Source organism: Rana temporaria, chromosome 2 (assembly GCF_905171775.1).
Source record: "Rana temporaria chromosome 2, aRanTem1.1, whole genome shotgun sequence".
Classification (NCBI taxonomy): Eukaryota; Metazoa; Chordata; class Amphibia; order Anura; family Ranidae; genus Rana; species Rana temporaria.
The window spans coordinates 224,799,635-224,819,911 of record NC_053490.1 but is presented as its reverse complement, the minus strand read 5'-3'; the positions used below and the strand labels follow the sequence as shown (position 1 = coordinate 224,819,911).

General features: G+C 41.1%; 1 protein-coding gene across 1 annotated transcript in view; it reads left to right on the top strand.

Annotated features, from left to right (window-relative positions):
* DMD (dystrophin) overlaps positions 1-20,277 on the top strand; it is a 2,981,380-nt gene that overhangs the window by 843,415 nt on the left and 2,117,688 nt on the right. Inside the window, exon 8 of the mRNA XM_040336499.1 lies at positions 8,808-8,986. Within this exon, the coding sequence (XP_040192433.1) occupies positions 8,808-8,986 (179 nt within the window). The remainder of the gene's footprint in view (positions 1-8,807; positions 8,987-20,277) is intronic.

The following is a 20,277-nucleotide window of genomic DNA, read 5'->3' as shown; positions in this document are numbered from 1 at the left end:
ACAGAAAACATATATCTCTTTTAATTTATCAGTTTTTTCCCCGCTGTACTAGATTTATCATGAGTTAACCACTTCTGCCCCGGACCATTTGGGTGGTCAAAGACCAGGCCACTTTTTGCGATTCGGCACTGCGTCACCTTAACTGACAATTGCGCGGTCGTGCAACGTGGCTCCCAAACAAAATTGACATCCCACAAATAGAGCTTTCTTTTGGTGGTATTTGATCACCTCTGCGTTTTTATTTTTTGCGCTATAAACAAAAATAGAGTGACAATTTAAAAAAAAAATCTATATTTTTTACTTTTTGCTATAATAAATATCCCCAAAAATATATAAAACATTTTTCCCTCAGTTTAGGCCAATACATATTATTCTTCTACATATTTTTGGTAAAAAAAATCGCAATAAGCGTTTGATTGGTTTGCGCAAAAGTTTTAGCATCTTCAAAATAGGGGATAGTTTTATGGCATTTTTATTATTTTATTTTTTTACTAGTAATGGCGGTGATCAGTGATTTTTTTTTGTGACTGCGACATTATGGCGGACACATCAGACACTTTTGACACATTTTTGGGACCATTGTCACCTTCACAGCGAACAGTGCTATAAAAATGCACTAATTACTGTGAAAATTACACTGGCAGTGAAAGTGTTAACCACTACTAGGTGGCGCTGTAGGGGTTAAGTGTTCCCTGCATAGTGTTTCTTACTGTAGGTGGGGATAGGCTCTGTGTCACATGACACTGATCTCTGCTCCGAGTACACAGAGCCAAGATCAGTGTCATTGTCTCTAGTCAGAGCGGGGAGATGCTTGCTTACACAAGCATCTCTCGCTCTATATCTCCGTGAGACAATCACAGGAATCCCTGCGGCGTTCGATTCCACGGGACCTGCGGTTCCGACTCACGGGGAAGGTGGCAGGGTCACGAGCGCGCACTCATGACCACACGGCAGGCATTTAAAAGGCCACGTACAGGTACCTTATTATGCCAGTCTGTGCCATTCTGCCGACCTATATCTACATGGGCCGGTCCTCAAGTGGTTAAAGAGGGTCTTCAAAAAATAGAATACTTATATATTATAAGGGTCATTGGGTGTGATTTAACATCTTTATCATAAATCATCCATCTGCCCAAAGCGTGCCTCATTGTACCGTTCTAAGAATGCACTCAAATGTCAACCTGGGTCCATTACAAAGAAATTCTCAGCTAATATACAAACAATAGGACATAATAGTCAAAAAAGATGAGGCTCAAATCAAAAGTGTACTTACTGGACACTGATCTCTACTGTGATAGGATTCAATTGTTTAATTTATTATCCAATTTCCAGACACACTTTTACTCTAGCCATACAATGAACACATTTCTTCTAGTGGATAAAATTCTCTTTGTGGGTGGCCCTTTTGGCACCCTCCCAGCTGACATCAACTGACGTTGATTGAAACATTGATGGAGCCAGATAGCCAGCTGTCATTGAAATAGTAGCTGCATCTAATCAAATGTAGTCACTGTTCAGGTTTCTGACAGCCGCAGGCACTGACAGTCAGATTACAATAGGCTGCATTGCAGAATTGTCTATCCACCCTGTAAAGCCAGTGTATGACCAGCTTTAGGCTCCATTCACATTGTAACGCCGTGTACGCGGCGTATTTTGCCACGATTAGTTAACTTTTTTTTTTTTTCACAAAGAATTTACATTGATGTCTATAACCGAACGCCAATGCCGCCTGAAAAAAAGGGTCCGGGACTTGTTTTCAGGCGGCAGGCATACGGCGTCTATGAGATGTGAACCATCTCATAGACATGAATGGAAATTCTCCCCTCCAGCGGCACGGGCGTCGCGCTTCAGGCGTTTTGTCGCCTAGGTGTGAATGAGGGCTTAGTCCAAGCTATCTGAACAGATACCTGCCTTCCTTGAATATCAGGGACAGCTCATGCAGCAAAATTATTTGAAGTGCAGGCTTCTAATCAGTCATGCATAAGCACCTTTAATCCACAGACTCAGTATAACATGTCAGACAAGGTTGCATTATCAATAGATAATATATTTAAAAGGATATTTAACATTTTTCTACAATATGTGAAATTTCCAGTTTCTTAAAAGAGAATTCAAATTGTGTACTGGAGGAAAATAATAAATTCCCCCCATGTATCCATTAATTGTCAGAAGAGGATTTAAGGTGTGTTTGAGGCATTCATGTAATTTTTTCTCTGTTTGCTGCATATAGTTTAAATAACCTGTCTGCCTTACTAAGTAAGGAGGATGGTAAAAAGTGTAATGCATAGCATCCAAATGGATATCCCTTGTTATTAAATTTAAATATCAAAAAATAATCAAAGCCAGGGATAAATGCAATGCATATATCATCTGTGCAATACAGAATATGCTTTATTATTTCTTGTATGCTAATGTCTATATATTTCGTTTTTCTGAATAATGGTTGTTAAAAGAAAAACAGAAGTGCTACTGAATGCTAAATGGCTTCTAAATCTAATATATGTTGGTTTATGTAGAAGTGTTTTGATGATTGACATGCATATGTAAATGTTTCAAGAAATGATCAGTACTCAGTATATTTAAAATGAAGATTCAACATTTGGGCGTGATAGGCTACAAAACACAGAGACATTTTCTTTCTGTCAGAAGGGTTTGTCATCCTTTACTTAGCCCCTGAGGATACACTTCCGCTTGTTCCTTCTACTGAGATTTAGAGGAGGAACAGTGATATTGGCGTCTATCTTCTTAAAATGCCTCTGATTATGCAACGCGTGAACTGATACTAAGTAAATTTGTGCATCTTAAAGCAATGTGATTTGAAAACTAGACCATATTAAAAGTCACTAAATGCACTGAAAGAGGTTTAATCCACCATTCTTTGGAAAACCAACCTAATAATAATCAACATGCTGAAAAGTTTGTATGAAGGACCAGGGATATTGAAGTTAAAACACATTATCTGTCGCAAAGCCACCCCTGTAGTAGCATCAGCTGCAAAATTGTAATTATTTATGAGTGTCCTAACATTGAAACAGGAAAAGGAAAGAGAAAAAATTACATAAAATAAATGTTTATATGATAGCCAATCCAAAGAGTGTACAAGTACACAGTACATGTGGTGATCCTAGGAGAGGTTGCACATCCCTTGGTGCTTTCATCTGTATCTGTAGACCATCAACAGGGTAGAGGAATGGATGAGGCAACTGGATGGATGGATGGCTGAACAGGAGAAAGGAACCAAGACTGGAACCTCTGCAGCTCCTGCAGAAGATCTGGGCAGGATCACCTCAATGTAGAAGAAAATGAGCAGCAGGGCACTGAGGTCAGTATCAAATAAAAAAAATCACTTTATTAAAATAAGCAGAACACCTTATATTGAAGATAGCATGAAACATCATGGATAGGGAACACCTGAGACAAAGCAACTGTAATCAGTGTGAGGCTGTAGGCATCACTGGGAAAACTGACACTGAGGATGACAGGGAGCCAGTCAGTTCAAAATATGGAAATTAACAGCAGAATTCTAAGCTGCACACTAAGGTGACAGCTGTCAAAATGCCTGGTGGATGTCGGGGGGGACGGGGGACGGACTTTGCCCTCTTTTTCAGATGCATTTGAAAATGAGGGCAATGACCCTGGAAACACTTTATACACACCCCCTCTCCCGACATCCACCAGGTATTTTGACAGCTCTTACTTTTGTGTGCAGCCTAGAACGCTGTCGCTAATATCCATACTTTGAGCTGGCTGGCTCCCTGTCATTCTCGGTCTCTGTTTGCTGAGTGATGTCTACAGCCTCACACTGAGTACAGCTGCTCGGTCTCAGGTGTTCCCTATCTATGCTGTTTCATGCTAACTTCAATGTAAGTGTGCTGCTTATTTTAATAAAGTGTTTTTTTTTATTTTATACTGACCTCAGCACCCTGCTGTTCATTTTATTCTATATGATAGCCAACATAGTGTTTTTTTAGATGGATCATGATACTGGGATAGGCACCTTTTTTTATATTCAGGGTTGAACTGGAGATTGTGAATCATACATAGAAGAAATCGGCAATAACAAGGGACCACTACAGAATATTTCTCTATATAATAATTATTGAATGTTTCAAATAATAAACACTTATCACACCCATTAAAAAACAGAAAAAAATTGTCCACAAATTTAACCAAGGCTGACATGTGTCCCTTATATCACTATAAATCCCACTATACTCCAATTGCTTAAAAGGTCAAAACATCCAGGAGTAAATTTCCCTAATTGAAAAGATTTGGAAGTAATTATCTTGGAATTAAATTTGTCAAAATTCATAAACTTAATTCATAATTCATAAACTTTTACTGGGTGCATGGACCTTATTTATACAATGAGCTGGGGATTGAAGGCATACCAGCACAAAAAGTTACAAACTAAACAATATTTGACACCTTCTAATGACATTTGCCTTGTCATGTTTTCTAAATAGGACAACACATGAACTTCAATACTGTCATCCCTACTTTTTTATGTATATTTAGTCTTTGTATGTACTTAATTTAAAAAAAAAAACACATGAATTTCCCCTCACAGCATCATTAGGAAGGGTATGAAAGTGCAACACAAGTGATAACAGTTTTTTTTTTTCTGATAACTTACCACAACTTGAAGTAGACAGCAATAACAGATGCAAGATACAGTTAGGTAGATTCAGGTACAATGGATTAACTTTAGGGCGGTGTAGACTAGCCTGTTTAGGCTACACTGCCGTAAATTAGCTAGGCTAGTAGTAATTCTCAATCTACTTACCTGCTAATATATGGCGGCGTAGCCTAAAGCGGGCGGGCGTAAGGGTGCCTAATTCAAATTGTTTGGAGGGGGGCGTGTTGTATGGAAATGAGGCTTGACCTCACGTTTTTGAAGTTTTCTGCTACTGCGCATGCGCCGGGCGCCTACATTTCCCAGTGCGCATTGCGGCAAAGTACGCCGTACGGGCCTTTTGATTTCGACTTGGACGTAAACGACGTAACTCCCGATTAGCGGACGACTAGCGCAAACGGCGTAAAAAATTTGAACCTTGCGGCGGGAACGGCGGCCATACTTTAACATTGTTATTCCACTTCATAGGTGGAATAACTTTAGGCCGCCTAAGGCCTTACGGAAACGATGTAATTCAAATGCGGCGGCCGCGCGTACGTTCGTGAATCGGCGTACAAGCTCATTTACATAATCTATGCCGGCCGCAATGGAAGCGCCACCTAGCGGCCATCAGAAACATTGCAATCTAAGATAGGACGGCGCAAGCCGTCGTATCTTAGATATGTTTAAGTGTATCTCTGTTAGAGAATACACCTAAACATAGGTCGGTGCAGATTCAGAGTTAGGTCGGCTTATCTGTAGATAAGCCGGCCTAACTCTTTCTGAATCTACCTAAGTATATCTGCCCATTTCAAAATAGTAAAGTTATTCAGAACTTTTACTAACCCATTTTATTAGGCTTGTCTGATAGATGTTTTGAAGTAGAAAATCATGTAAAGCCTAAATATTTGTAGTTATTTTCTTAACTATACAAATAACTTTTTTAACAGCATGAGTAGTGAGCCAGTCAACATAAAATCCTAGTTTTGACTCAGACTCCACTAGAATAATATTTTAAACACGGAAATGTGAAAAATGTGTAATACTAGTTGCCAGATATTTAACCCCAAAGCCCAATTGTATAAAGCATTTTAATTCAATGTCCATATTTTAAAACACAAAGCCTACACATATTTTAAAAAGAATAAAGCTGGGCCAAGTAATGTTAAAAGAAATAACATATGGCACCCTTTTTAAAAACTTTAGCATAAGGGTGGGTTAAAGCGCCTGTAGATTCCAAAATGGAGGCACATGCTGTATAATGCTCTCCAGAATGTAACAAATTAAGATAATTAGCTATAATCCAATCTCATATGCACACCCATGTCAAAATAAAGCTACAGTGGGTCAACATATACCAATCAAATATGAACATCTGCTTGCAGTAATTTTTTATCAGTCATGTGCATCTGCTTCTTTTCCAGTGGCCTGCGTATAAGGAAATCCACTACTCCTATAAATGTAATGTAGAAAACTCATTTATAACCACCATACATGTGACATCCACATGCTGTACTGTATAAAGTCCTACTGAAGGGCACAATCATGCAATTGTCTGCATGCTAAATTACATCACTTCAGTCATTCTAGCAGAATTCTTAATTCAACTTTGCTGCAAATATTTTAGACAAGATGAATGATTGCCATGGATCTGACTCACAGCCTTTATTATTATTAGTATTATTTTGTTATTATTATTATTATTTCTCAATTTTTAGATGGGCCACCCACATTCATGGGAGACTTGGCAATTTTAGCAAGTATGCCAAACTTCAAAACATATATATATATATATATATATATATATATATATATATATATATATATATATATATATATATATATATAATATTTATTTATTTATTTAAATATGATGTCCAGCTTTCTGCAAAACTTTTTTAAATATAGTGTTATGAATGTATATAAATTGAAAACCAACCAATTAATCGGGTATATGTTCTAGCTAAATTTATAGCTTTTCGATATATAGGAGTGGTTCACACTACTCAATCTCAGGACAATGCTTTTTTTTGTGTTTTTGGCACATTAACGTGTTTTGCTGCATTGTAGTTGTGCTTCATACAGAAAAAATGCAGCAAGTTCTACTTTTGTTGACTACACTGGAACTGACTGTGCTGGTGTCAACTAGGGCCATTGGAATACATGGTGTGAATCAGTTCTTAATGTTTGGTGAAAACCTAATTGACTACTTTATAAATATGCCCCTTAGTTTACTTAACCACTTAACCCCCGGACCATATTCCTGGTCAAAGACCAGGCCACTTTTTGTGATTCCACACTACGTCGCTTTAACTGACAATTGCGCGGTCGTGCGACGTGGCTCCCAAACAAAATTGGCATCCTTTTTTCCCCACAAACAGAGCTTTCTTTTGGTGGTATTTTATCACCTCTGCGTTTTTTAGTTTTTGCGCTATAAACAAAAATAGAGCGTCAATTTTGAAAAAAATGAATATTTTTCACTTTTTGCTATAAATATCCCCCAAAAATATATAAAAAATTATTTGTTCCCTCAGTTTAGGCCGATATGTATTTGTCTACATAAAAAAATTGCAATAAGCATTTATTGATTGGTTTGCGCAAAAGTTATAGCGTTCACAAAATAGGGGATAGTTTTATGGCATTTTTATTAATATTTTTTCTTTACTAGTAATGGCGGCGATCAGCATTTTTTTTCGGTACTGCGACATTATGGCGGACACTTCGGACACTTTTGACACATTTTTGGGACCATTGGCATTTTTATAGCGATCTGTGCTATAAAAATGCATTGATTACTATAAAAATGACACTGGCAATGAAGGGGTTAACACTAGGGGGGAGGAAGGGGTTAATCATGTTCCCTGCTTGTGTTCTAACTAAAGGGGGGGTGGACTGACATGGGGAAATGACAAATCGCTGTTCATACATTGTATGAACATACGATTGGTCATTTCCCCCCCTGACAGGACTGGGAGCTGTGTGTTTACACGCACAGCTCCCGGTTCTCGCTCTGTAACGAGCGATCGCGGGTGCCCGGTGGTGATCGTGACCGCCGAGCGCGCACATCGGCGTCAGGGGCGAGCGCGGGGCGCGTGTGCGTGCCTCCGACAGCACGCGTGCTCCTATTGGCTGCTGGGAGAGGTGATGTATAGCTACGTGCTCTCGCCTAGCAGAGCCGACCTGCCGCCGTATAAAGCAGTTAAAGAGGAACTGCAGTGTGCTCACATAGTTTGCAATAAAAACATATTTGCCATTCTAAAGCTTCCCTCCAACCACTTTGCATATTTTTTTATATATGCTGTGATTCTGTACTTGTCAAATATTCTGCTAAAATATCCCCCCCACCCACTGAATCTGGCTGCACCTGTTTTAAATGTGGGCCACTAAAGTTGCTGCCTGTTTACTTCCTGGATTTACACAAACAGAGGCACACCTCCAGCTGTTCCACCCCCCTGCAGCTCTCATTGCTCCTCTTATGATTCATCCCCCTCTCTTCCTGGCAAACTCTCACAAGAGTGAGAGAGAGAGAGCTGTGTGTTTATCAGACAAGAAACAGGAAGTGGACTGTATAAGCTATTTACTGATAGAAAAAAAAGTTTTACTATCCAAAGTTAAAAGAACAAGGGCAGAAGATTTAATAGATGGGAAGTTGAAAATAATTACTGAAGGTCTGCTTTAAAGATATAAACTTACAGGGATCAGATCTGAGCATATATCATTAACTGGACTAACTGCATAATTGGTAAGATTAATAGAAAAACAAAGCAACAATGTATGTCTGCTTAGTGTTTTATTTCTAAAAGGTGTTTAGCAATGTATGCATATTTTTGGCATATAGAGTTCCATACCACAAAAAAGATAATGTATAGTTTTGTTCTCTGTGAATGCTGCAGTCCAATAAATCTTGAATTATGTCTATCCATTGTACAATAAAGTGTATGATGATTTGAAATGTGCTTAAATGAGAAATAATTACCATTTTTACACTGGGATTTTACTCATTGGTATGCTACATCTACAGAAAAGTTTACAGATGATTATAGAGCTCTAATTAGTCCCGGGAGGGTGCTGGAAAGGCCGAGCTTCTGCTCATTAGTCTGCCTGCATGGTTGGAAGCTGATTTTAGGTACATTTAATGTGCATAATTTACAGTGAATGATATACACCTACGTTTTTTTTTTCTCATTTCCAGATATTGCAACAGATCATCCTGACAAGAAGTCCATTTTAATGTATGTTACATCACTCTTCCAAGTCCTGCCTCAAAAAGTCTCCATTGAATCTCTTCGGGAATTGGAAACCTTACCTCGCCAAATAGTTACTCCAGAAGAACATATTAGACATTATGACCAGCGGCATTTCTCTCAGCAAGTATGGTTATTTTGTTTAAAACTATTAAAGTATCATCCCCATTGCCATTTAAGTAATAGGAAACATGAGAGAATTAAATCAAATATAGTTTGTATGGTTCTCTTCTCCGTTTAAGCTTTTTTTTCAAGTTTATACTAGTTTACAATAGTCTTCATTTTATAACTACAGATCAAACACAGCTGTACCTGGTAAAATTTTAATGTGTACATTTGGCTAATTTTTTTTTTCATAGTGCAGCTTCAGGACATTTGATTTAAAGGTTATACACGGGAGTAGATTTTTTATGAGAACTAACAAAGGTTCACGGATTTGAATCTGAAGAGAATAAGAAAAGAACATAAGCCATTTTTTTTTATGGATGTTTATCTTTTATGTATATTTTTTGTATAGAATTGTTAACGTAAAATGTAACTATGAGCAAAACAAAAATTACATATATGATGTACTTTAATGATAGCATTAGAATAGCATTTTTTTTTTAGTCTCACCATCACAGAGTTTTAAAACCTGCTGTTCCTGCCATTTGAACAGTAATTTTTCAACTTCCCAAATCTTATAATGGCTACTTTTTTCTGGTCTGCTTGGCCTGTTACAGGAAGTGAACAAAAAAATTATCTACAGCCAGGTTCAACAGATAACAGAACAGAACACCAAAATCTGCTATTGACAGTCTGTTTCACATATGTATTTTTTTTTTTTTACTTTAAAGAAGAGTTTCTAGCTTCTTTTTTTATATCTTAAAACATCTTTCTCTTACTGAGATCTTTTTGCACTAGCCCTATTACCTACAGTAGGTGAACCCGATTTTGTGTCAATCTCGCTCTCTTTCTCGGCGAGATTGAGCACCTACGAGCCCCATCGCGGGAGCCAGCGCCGAGCTGGCTTGCCGCGATGGAGACAGAGCCGTCATAGAAGCGACGGGAGATCCGACTTGGATTCCCGCCAATTCTACACGTGTGCGGCGTTTGTTATGAATCCTGAGGGGGAAGTCCCCGCCGGATTTTAAATAAAAATCCGGCATGGGTCCCCCCTCAGGAGCATACCGGGCCCTTAGGTCTGTTATGGGTTGTAAGGAGAGCCCCCCTACGCCGAAAAAACGGCGTAGGGGGTCCCCCTACAATCCATACCAGACCCGTATCCAAAGCACGCTACCCGGCCAGCCAGGAAGGGAGTGGGGACGAGCGAGCGCCCCCCCCCCTCCTGAGCCGTACCAGGCTGCATGCCCTCAACATGGGGGGGTTGGGTGCTCTGGGGCAGGGGGGCGCACTGCGGCCCCCCCACCTCAGAGCACCCTGTCCCCATGTTGATGAGGACAGGGCCCCTTCCCGACAACCCTGGCCGTTGGTTGTCGGGGTATGCGGGCGGGAGACTTATCGGAATCTGGGAGCCCCCTTTAATAAGGGGGCCCCCAGATACCGGCCCCCCACCCTAAGTGAATGAGTATGGGGTACATCGTACCCCTACCCATTCACCTGCAAGAAAAGTGGTAAAAACACAAATAAACCACACAGTGTATTAAAATATTTTATTTTTCTGCTCCGGAGGCCCCCCCTGTCTTCTTTATTAGCTCTTTTACCAGGGGGAGCTTCTTCTTTGACGTCTTCGGGTGGGTGGGGGCCGCCGTCTGGTTCTCTTCCACCGCCGGGGGGGGGTGGCTTTTAAAAAAGCCCCCACCCCCCCGGCGGGTTTCCTCCGGCGTCTTCGGCGGGGCTCTTCTTCTTCCGCTATCCCGACGGGTCTTCTCCGCTATCCGGGGGGTCTCGCCGCTCTCCGCTGTTGACTCGTCGCACCCCGGTTCTTCGTCTCGCAGTCCGGTCCCTTCTTCCGTGCTGTACGTCTTCTTCCGCGCTGTGACGTCATGTTCTTCACTTCTCTTCTTCTCCCGATGTTGACTCGCCGGTCCTCCTCGCTGAAATGACGGATGCGCGCCTTGCATCGGACCTATATAGGCCTCACAGTCCCATCATGCTCTGTACCTACCCATGTGATACCTACCCACGTGAGACCCCCCGGATAGCGGAGAAGACCCGTCGGGATAGCGGAAGAAGAAGAGCCCCGCCGAAGACGCCGGAGGAAACCCGCCGGGGGGGTGGGGGCTTTTTTAAAAGCCACCCCCCCCCCGGCGGTGGAAGAGAACCAGACGGCGGCCCCCACCCACCCGAAGACGTCAAAGAAGAAGCTCCCCCTGGCGAGACCCCCCGGATAGCGGAGAAGACCCGTCGGGATAGCGGAAGAAGAAGAGCCCCGCCGAAGACGCCGGAGGAAACCCGCCGGGGGGGTGGGGGCTTTTTTAAAAGCCACCCCCCCCCGGCGGTGGAAGAGAACCAGACGGCGGCCCCCACCCACCCGAAGACGTCAAAGAAGAAGCTCCCCCTGGTAAAAGAGCTAATAAAGAAGACAGGAGGGGCCTCCGGAGCAGAAAAATAAAATATTTTAATACACTGTGTGGTTTATTTGTGTTTTTACCACTTTTCTTGCAGGTGAATGGGTAGGGGTACGATGTACCCCATACTCATTCACTTAGGGTGGGGGGCCGGTATCTGGGGGCCCCCTTATTAAAGGGGGCTCCCAGATTCCGATAAGCCTCCCGCCCGCATACCCCGACAACCAACGGCCAGGGTTGTCGGGAAGGGGCCCTGTCCTCATCAACATGGGGACAGGGTGCTCTGAGGTGGGGGGGCCGCAGTGCGCCCCCCTGCCCCAGAGCACCCAACCCCCCCATGTTGAGGGCATGCAGCCTGGTACGGCTCAGGAGGGGGGGGGGCGCTCGCTCGTCCCCACTCCCTTCCTGGCTGGCCGGGTAGCGTGCTTTGGATACGGGTCTGGTATGGATCGTAGGGGGACCCCCTACGCCGGTTTTTCGGCGTAGGGGGGCTCTCCTTACAACCCATAACAGACCTAAGGGCCCGGTATGCTCCTGAGGGGGACCCATGCCGGATTTTTATTTAAAATCCGGCAGGGACTTCCCCTTCAGGATTCATAACAAACGCCGCACACGTGTAGAATTGGCGGGAATCCAAGTCGGATCTCCCGTCGCTTCTATGACGCGCTTGCTGGGATGTGCTGTCACTATTCCAGTGAGTGCAAGATGTCGGCGAGATCTCGGCACCATGTCGCCGAGTATCAGCGCGACGCTGTCGTGCTAAAAGCACAATATCACAAACACCTACTGTAAATGAACAGCACACCTGTCAACACTAAAATGGGAAAAAAATAACATATACTGTAGGTAGTGCATAATCACAAAAAAAATGTAATCTGTTTAAGGAAACGCACACATTCTGGCTTCCTGCACCCCCTGTGTATATACTGTTACCTGGTACCTAAGTGGACAATTTGCACAAGGTTACCTCTGACTTTCCCTATCTGCAAAACCTGACCTGGATATAGTAGATAAATAATTTGCTGCTGACTTTATAGATACCTATATGGAACTTTCCTTTTCTGAGAGTGGCACCTCTCACATTTTGTTTGCTCCTAACCCAGAGGTTGCAGCTCACACCCATAAACCTGAAGATTTCTACAGTATGTTAGCACATTTTAAGAAATGAAAATGGACTTGTTACATGGCCAATAGTTACATAGTTAGTCTGGTTGAAAAAAGGCACAAGTCAATCCAGTTAAACCAATAAAAGGGGGGGGGTCATGTAATCCCATATACACAATCCTATCGCCACATTTGATCCAGAGGAAGGCAAACAAAAAGAAAAAAAAAGCATGATCCAATTGGCTCCCCCAAGAGGAAATTGGGTATTCCCTGGATCAACTTTACCTATAAATGTTAGTATAACTTACCACCAAGTTCGCTATATGGACCACTTATGGATTAATGCCACTTATTCTCCTCTTCTCAAGAGAGAATACAATCAGTTCCTTTAATCTCTCTTCATAGCTGTGTTCCTCAATGCCTCTTATCAGTTTGGTTGCTCCTTTCTGCACCTCCAGTTCCCCAATATTATTTTTGTTGACTGGGGCCCAAAACTGAACTGCATATTCCAGAAGAGGTCTTACTAATGATTTGTACAGGGACAAAATTATGTCTCTCTCTCTCTCTCTGGAGTCCATATCTCTCAATACAAGAAAGCATTTTGCTCGCTTTGAAACCGCAGCTTGGATTTTCATGCTATTATTAAGCTTATGATCTACCAAAACACCCAGATTATTCTCCACCATTGATTCCCCCATTTGTACTCCCCCTAGTATGTATGATGCATTACATTTATCAACATTAAACCTCATCTGCCAATAGTTACCCAATTAAAGTGCATTGAGGTCTTTTGCATCAGTGATTTGTTTTGAATTTTTGGGGCCTTTATTTCCATTTTACATATTCTGTTATATTCTTTGTAACATTTAAACGATAATAGTGTTCCTTCATTTTTATATTTTCTAAAACCTTTTTTCTTATTATTTATAGTTTTTTTTACTTTGTCCGTGAGCCACATAGTTTTTTTTTTTAGCCTTTTAAAGTGAGTTCACAAACAGTCTTTTTGAAGAATTCACATTTCTGTTCTGTGTTCATCGATGCCAAAATTTCCACCTAGTCTAAGGCCCCGTACACACGAGAGGATTATCCGCTGGAAACGGTCCTCCGGACCGTTCCCGTGGGTAAATCCTCTGGCGGATTTTGATCTGATGGTTGTACTAACCATCAGATCGAAATCCGCGCGGAATCCATCCGTGGTGACGTGTCGCGCCGTCGCCGCGTCATCATCGATTATGACACGGCAACGTGCGCGACGCTGGAAGGTAAAGACTTCCCACGCATGCGTCGAATCATTACGACGCATGCGAGGGAGGGGATCGGATGGATTGATCCGGTGAGTCTGTACAGACCACCAGATCAATCCTCTGGACAGGATTCCAGCGGATAGATTTCTTAGCATGCTGGAAATCCATCGGCCTGAAAAATATCTGCGGATAAATATCCGCTGGGCCGTACACACCACAGGATCTATCCGCTGGAACTGATCCGCGGATAAATACCAGCGGATAGATCCTCTCGTGTGTACGGGGCCTAAGTCTTGGAGAGCAGCCCTCATTCTTGGGAAATTAGCTTTCTTAAAGTTAGGTGTTTTTATATTTCCTGCATGTGTTGGTTGTTCACAGATAACATTAAACACAATCATGGTATGGTCTCTGCTACCCATATGTTCCTTTATATGAACATTATATGAACATTGGTAATGTATGATTTGAGATTATCATGTCTAGCAAAGCATCATTCCTAGTCAGGCCCTCCTTGAACTGGACTATAAAATAACTGAGTGAGTACTTTCAGCAGTGACATATATCTAGAGGCTTTTGGGTTAAGAATACTGCTACCATTGGCAGAACTGCTACTGAAATTTGTACTGTGTACTGCACTGAACAAGTGCAGCTTTAATTTTATGCTACTTACTTATGTGTTTCTTGGTAAACAGCTTGTCTCTGTTTGCACAGACCTCACCAAGGAGGAACGTGTACATTCTCTGATACTGCCTCAGACTCAGATTGGATTTGGATATTTTAGGACAATGTGGCTAAGTACCAGCAGATTATTATTTCCTTTGAGGAGAAAAAAACTTGCTAAAGTGTATGATAAAAATATCAAAAACTGTGTCTATAAGTGGATGTGTGGTTTAACCCCTAATTCATTTTTTTTTTCAATTCTTTATTTAAATAAGGCATTAACGAAAACAACCAAAAACTCTTCTACCACAGTATCACAAGGGAGAACAACTCATGGTGGCAAACCCAACAGTGGGCTGCTGGGTTTGTGAGGTTTCTGAATCCCACACATTTCTTTGAGGGAAAACCCCATTTTCAGTCCGATTGTAGAAAAATAAAGTATGACCCTAAGGCCAAACTGCAAAGAATAGCTAGAGAAAAAGCAGAGAAAGAGAGGGGGAAGAAGGGGAAAAAAGGGGGATGAAACTACCACCAGACTCTCTTATCAATTTCTGGGGAGCCTTCTCATGATTTTCGACTCTCAAGGGAGTTGGGTCATCAGCTCTGTGTGCGCCTCAGAATAGACAAACTTGTGACAATAAAACCATTTCTCTAAGAACTTCTCTTGAACGACCCTTGTCCGTGGCCACCAAGTCCTCCATTGCATTTATTGCAGATACTTTTTTCAACCAGACAACTACTGCCGGCGGCTATGTCTGCTTCCAAAACGATGGTACGCAGCGCTTTGTTGCCGTGAGCAGGAGAGGCAAGATAGATCTCCTGTAGATCTTGCTTGAAATCTCGTAGTGGGGCAAGAGGAAGAATGAAACATCCGATTAGTGAACCTCTGGATAATGCGCTGGACCTCGGTTTAGTAAGGCAGCAAAGGTGACAAGACCAGAAGATGTGGAGGAGAGAACCCGGTTCCTCCCCATACCTCCAGCACAAGTCTGAGCTCTGAGGGAATTTATGAAAGAAAGGGGCCTATTTTACCGTGCATATGTCGCAGGGTGATACTGCGGATGCACCTATGAGTGGTGTGCCAACGCCCCGATATTACAAGAATTTGTGCGAGAAACTATTAAATTGGGCTTTGAGGGCACACAGTACAATTTTGTATAGAAAACTAGAAATTTATTAATATGAAATATCATAAAATCAGACATAAAATCAAAATATAGAACTTAGGTCAGTGATTGGTACTACAAGGGTAATAGCAACAAATATACAATCTTATTATGCACAAGCTTCGTTTCCAAAGCACAGTTACAGGTACAGTGTTGAGTTGTATATCCCATGTAGTAGCTCTGAGCTCTGAGGGAACATCTTAAAGATGTATAGTACCAGCGAGTCAACACCTTATATCCCGCCTCCTGCTGGTTTGCACAGATCAAGGTTTTAGAAGAAAATAGGAGAAGTCTCTCCACTTGCCTCTCCTCGAATTGAAGTCCCAAGTCTTGCTCTCTCTTAGAGATATATGGAGGTCTGAAACCTGGCAGTGGTGACAAGAGCAATTGATATGTTAGAGAGACTACATGGTGCATAGGGGATTGTTCTAAACACAGCATCTTGAAGGAAGTTAGTTTCCTCCTGAAGGGCTCTGGGGCGAGAGAGTGAGCCAATTGTATTTTTTGTCAGAATGAAAGACCCGCCAAAGCCGTGTCTTCTGTGATTCATTGTCTGGTCATCCACTGACCATTAAAGAGGAAATGGTGGACCTGGGATCTTTCGACCCCTTTTAGATCCTGAAATCTAGGGTTGCTGTGTCTCAGACTGAAGGCAGGGTTCCCAACGACAGGGGTGAGTGGTGAAGAAGTGGGCATGTTAGAAAAATCGCAAAAGGCTATCTGGGCAGTCCGCCATGTCACACCCACAGTGGGGTGATCCAATATCCAGCATGATAGATTTGTCTGGCACCAGGGCAGCAAATCCAATGGGATGCCTGCCAGGAGCCGCTCTATATGTACCCACTGTTTCAAAGGACCGTGAAAACACCAGTCTAAGATGTGTGTCAGTTGACAAGCCATGTGGTTGAGCCTGACATCTGGCAAAGACATACCACCCAACAACTTTGGCAGCCGCAAAATCGACTGAGCCAGTCATCTTGGTTTCTGAGCCCACAGGAAAGAGACCAATGCACGATTCACTGCCCTAAGAAGTGAACTCGGGATCCAGACAGGAAGGGCCTGCAAATAATACAACAACCAGGGCATAATGTTCATTTTAACTATGCCACATTTACCAAACCATGAGAACATTCCGTGCTGCTAGGGCTGGAGGTCTTTTTTAATGGCTATCAACAATGGAGTAAAATTGAAGGGGAAAATGTACTCAGTCCTACTCGGCAAGAGAATGCCCAGTAGGGATGAGTTAAAACATCCCCCGGTTCGGTTCACAGCAGAACATGCAAACAGGCATAACAATTGGTTTGAACACGTGAACACCGTTAAAGTCTATGGGACAAGAACATGAAAAATCAAAAGTGATAATTTTAAAGGTTAATATGCAAGTTATTGTCATAAAAAGTGTTTGCCCCAGGGGACATGTATCAATGCAAAAAAAAAACGTTTTAAAAGTGGCTGTTTTTTTCGGGAGCAGTAATTTTAATAATGCCTAAAGTGAAACAATAAAAGTGAAATATTCCTTTAAATTTCCTACCCAGGGGGTGTCTATAGTATGCCTGTAAAATAGCGCATGTTTCCCGTGTTTACAACAGTCTCTGCACAAAATGCCATTTCTAAAGGAAAAAAAGTAATTTAAAATGTATATATATATATATATATATATATATATATATATATATATATATATATATATATATATATATATATTAGTGCTGTCAGTTAAACGCGTTATTAACGGCGTTAACACAAACCCATTTTAACGCCGTAAATTTTTTTATCGCGCGATTAACGAGGTTCACCCTTTAAAACATTTTTTTTTGTCAGCACGTACCTCTTAACTCTTTCACGCCGACGGGACGCATATATGCATCCTCGGCGTTCGGGGGTTATACCGGGATGATGCCTGCAGCCGCAGGCATCATCCCGGTACCGTTGTTTAGAGCGGGCGATCGGCTATCCAAACATAACAACCGATGCGGCTAAAAGCTGCTCGGTTGTTATGCCGGAGGAGCGGGAGGGGACATCCCCCCCTCCTGCCGCCTTTCGCCGCTCTGACCGGGCCTCCCGTCCCACCGGGAGACCCGGTCCTCCATCCGCCGCGTTCTGTGTTCAGGCGGAGACTGACACTAAGCCGTAAACGGCTTTGATTCAGTCTCCGCATTGAAACCACGGAAGCGGCGTCATGACGTCACTTCCGGGTTTCTCGGCTGCCAATGGCGCCGGATTTAAAAAAGTACACAGTATTCAGAATCGCCGTTTTCGGTGATCTGAATACTTTGAAGTGCAAAGGAGGGCTCGGAGGTCTTTTAGACCCCGATCCCTCCATAAAGAGTACCTGTCACCACCTATTGCTGTCACAAGGGATGTTTACATTCCTTGTGACAGCAATAAAAGTGATCAAAATTTAAAAAAATAAAAAAACACAATTTAATATTATAAAAAAAAAAAAAAAAATAAGAAAACAAACAAAAAAAAATGTTTTAAAGGGTGAACCTCCTTAATCGCGCGATTAATCATTAACTATGACATTAATGCGATTAATCGCAATTAGAAATTTTAATCGCTTGACAGCACTAATATATATATATATATATATATATATATATATATATATATATATATATAATATATATATATATATATAAAACACAAGACTAGAAAGTAATTTATTAAAATTAGCAGGCTTGTCAGCAGCAGAACAAATGTTCATATCAAGAAAAGAAAACTCAGACTGCTTGTTGGGTAGGATAACACAACCCTGGTAACAACAGAAATGAGATTACTTAAGCCATGAATACTTCCAAAACAGTCCATATCACATGGGCACCACAGAGGCTAGCTAGCAGTAAAGCTTCTCAGCATATTTTCAGGTTTAAACAAAATGCAACACACACCCACATTCCCTTTACTCTCAACAATCCCTCTCTATGGTCAGCCCTCTCTATCTTTAACCCTTGCTGCATATCTTAATGTGCCCAGCACCTGGGTAGCCCCTGTATTATAAATCACCCTTTTATCAAGGGCCATCAACAAAACAAGTGGACCACACCTTATTATCTTTGATATGTACCAAGTTGCTCCAGAATAACTTTAACCTCTTTGCATACTAGAATTATTTCAGCACTGTCAGTACATATGAAACTTGCATTTGTTAAATCACTTGTAAAAACTATTTTAATGTATTTTCTATAATAAGCAGAAACATTGACACAAATGAGGAAAAAAATATTTTTCATTTGTTTAATGCATGCCATATTTTGTATAACTAATATTTTAAATATTTTGCTAAATTACTTTCTCCTATTTATCCTGATTACATGGACCCTAAATATTAATTGATATATATATAAAAACATCAGTGTTTTGTGGTCAGTAAAGGATTGTGTGTAAATACATGTCTAGATATTAAACATTTTCCAGTACTGTGCTGTTCAATGCCTGTAATTCAGCTAAAAGTAAAACATTCTAAAAGCTTCATTAAATAATTGACCAAACACTAATTTGTCTCAATTAAAACACTAACCTGTTAACTAACCTAATATATTATTTTAATTATTTGCCTTATTATAACTTAAAATTTAGCTGAAGCTGCTGTAATTCAGAGAGAAGGGCATAACAATTGCCAGGAAACAGGAAAGTTTATTGCTCTACTTCCCTGTGATGACCATTAGTGTTCTTTGAATATGCCTCATGCTTGAGATTTGAAAGGCAATAAATCTGGACCCCAATAAAGGCAATAGTGAAACATTCGGGTGGTTTATTCAAGCATATTGAGAGCAACTACAAAATGCAACAAAATGACACTGTAATGCAGCGTACACATGACTATTTTTCATGACGATAAAAATGCCATTTTTTTAATTGGTCGTTAAAAACGGTTGTGTGTATGCTCCAGATAATTTTTCTCGTCATTAAACATTTAGAATATGCTCTATTTTTTTCTCATCATTTTTCACATCGTTGTTTTTCTCGTCGTGAAAAACGGTCATGTGTACGCTTTAATGACGGGGAAAAAAAAACATTCATGTTCGGAAGCAAGTTATGAGATGGGAAATTAGCACAATCAGCCCAAAAGGTGGCGCCATTCAAATGAAACTTCCCCTTTATAGTGCCGTTGTACATTTTGTATGTCACCGCACTATGCTCAAGCATTTTTTATCATGATCGTGTGTATGCAAGGCAGGCTTGAGAGGAGTCACGTCGAGAAATACTTCGGTTTTTTCCATGACATGAAAAAAGGTTGTGTGTACGCAGCATTAGCCCAGAAAATGAAACATGTTGTTAAAAACAGGGGGGAAATTGTGTACAATGTTGGTGGGTATCCATTTTATGTGACTTCATGTGAAGAGCACAAACTATTTAATTTACAACTTTCTGAAGTCTTTTTAGACGTATTTTTGCACATCTTGTTATAGAATCACCAAGGGTCATTTATGAGACTCCTACAAGTGACACCATGTTGGCAGCACATACTTTGCTTTATATGTCAACATTTTTTTTAAATACCTTTGTTTGTACACAATATTATCAGCACAAAAACATTTTGAAAGAAATGTAAGTCAAATTAAATGATTTCCTCTTGTAGTATGATCCTCAACTAGTTTTAGTTTAGCAAGTGGTATTATTGTGCATTGATCCTCTCCCCCAAAAAACGTATTTTAACATTGTCAGTGGGAAAAGGGCAGTTGTGTTTGTAATTGTAAGAATAATAGCAAATTAAAAGCAAGAAGCCTTGGT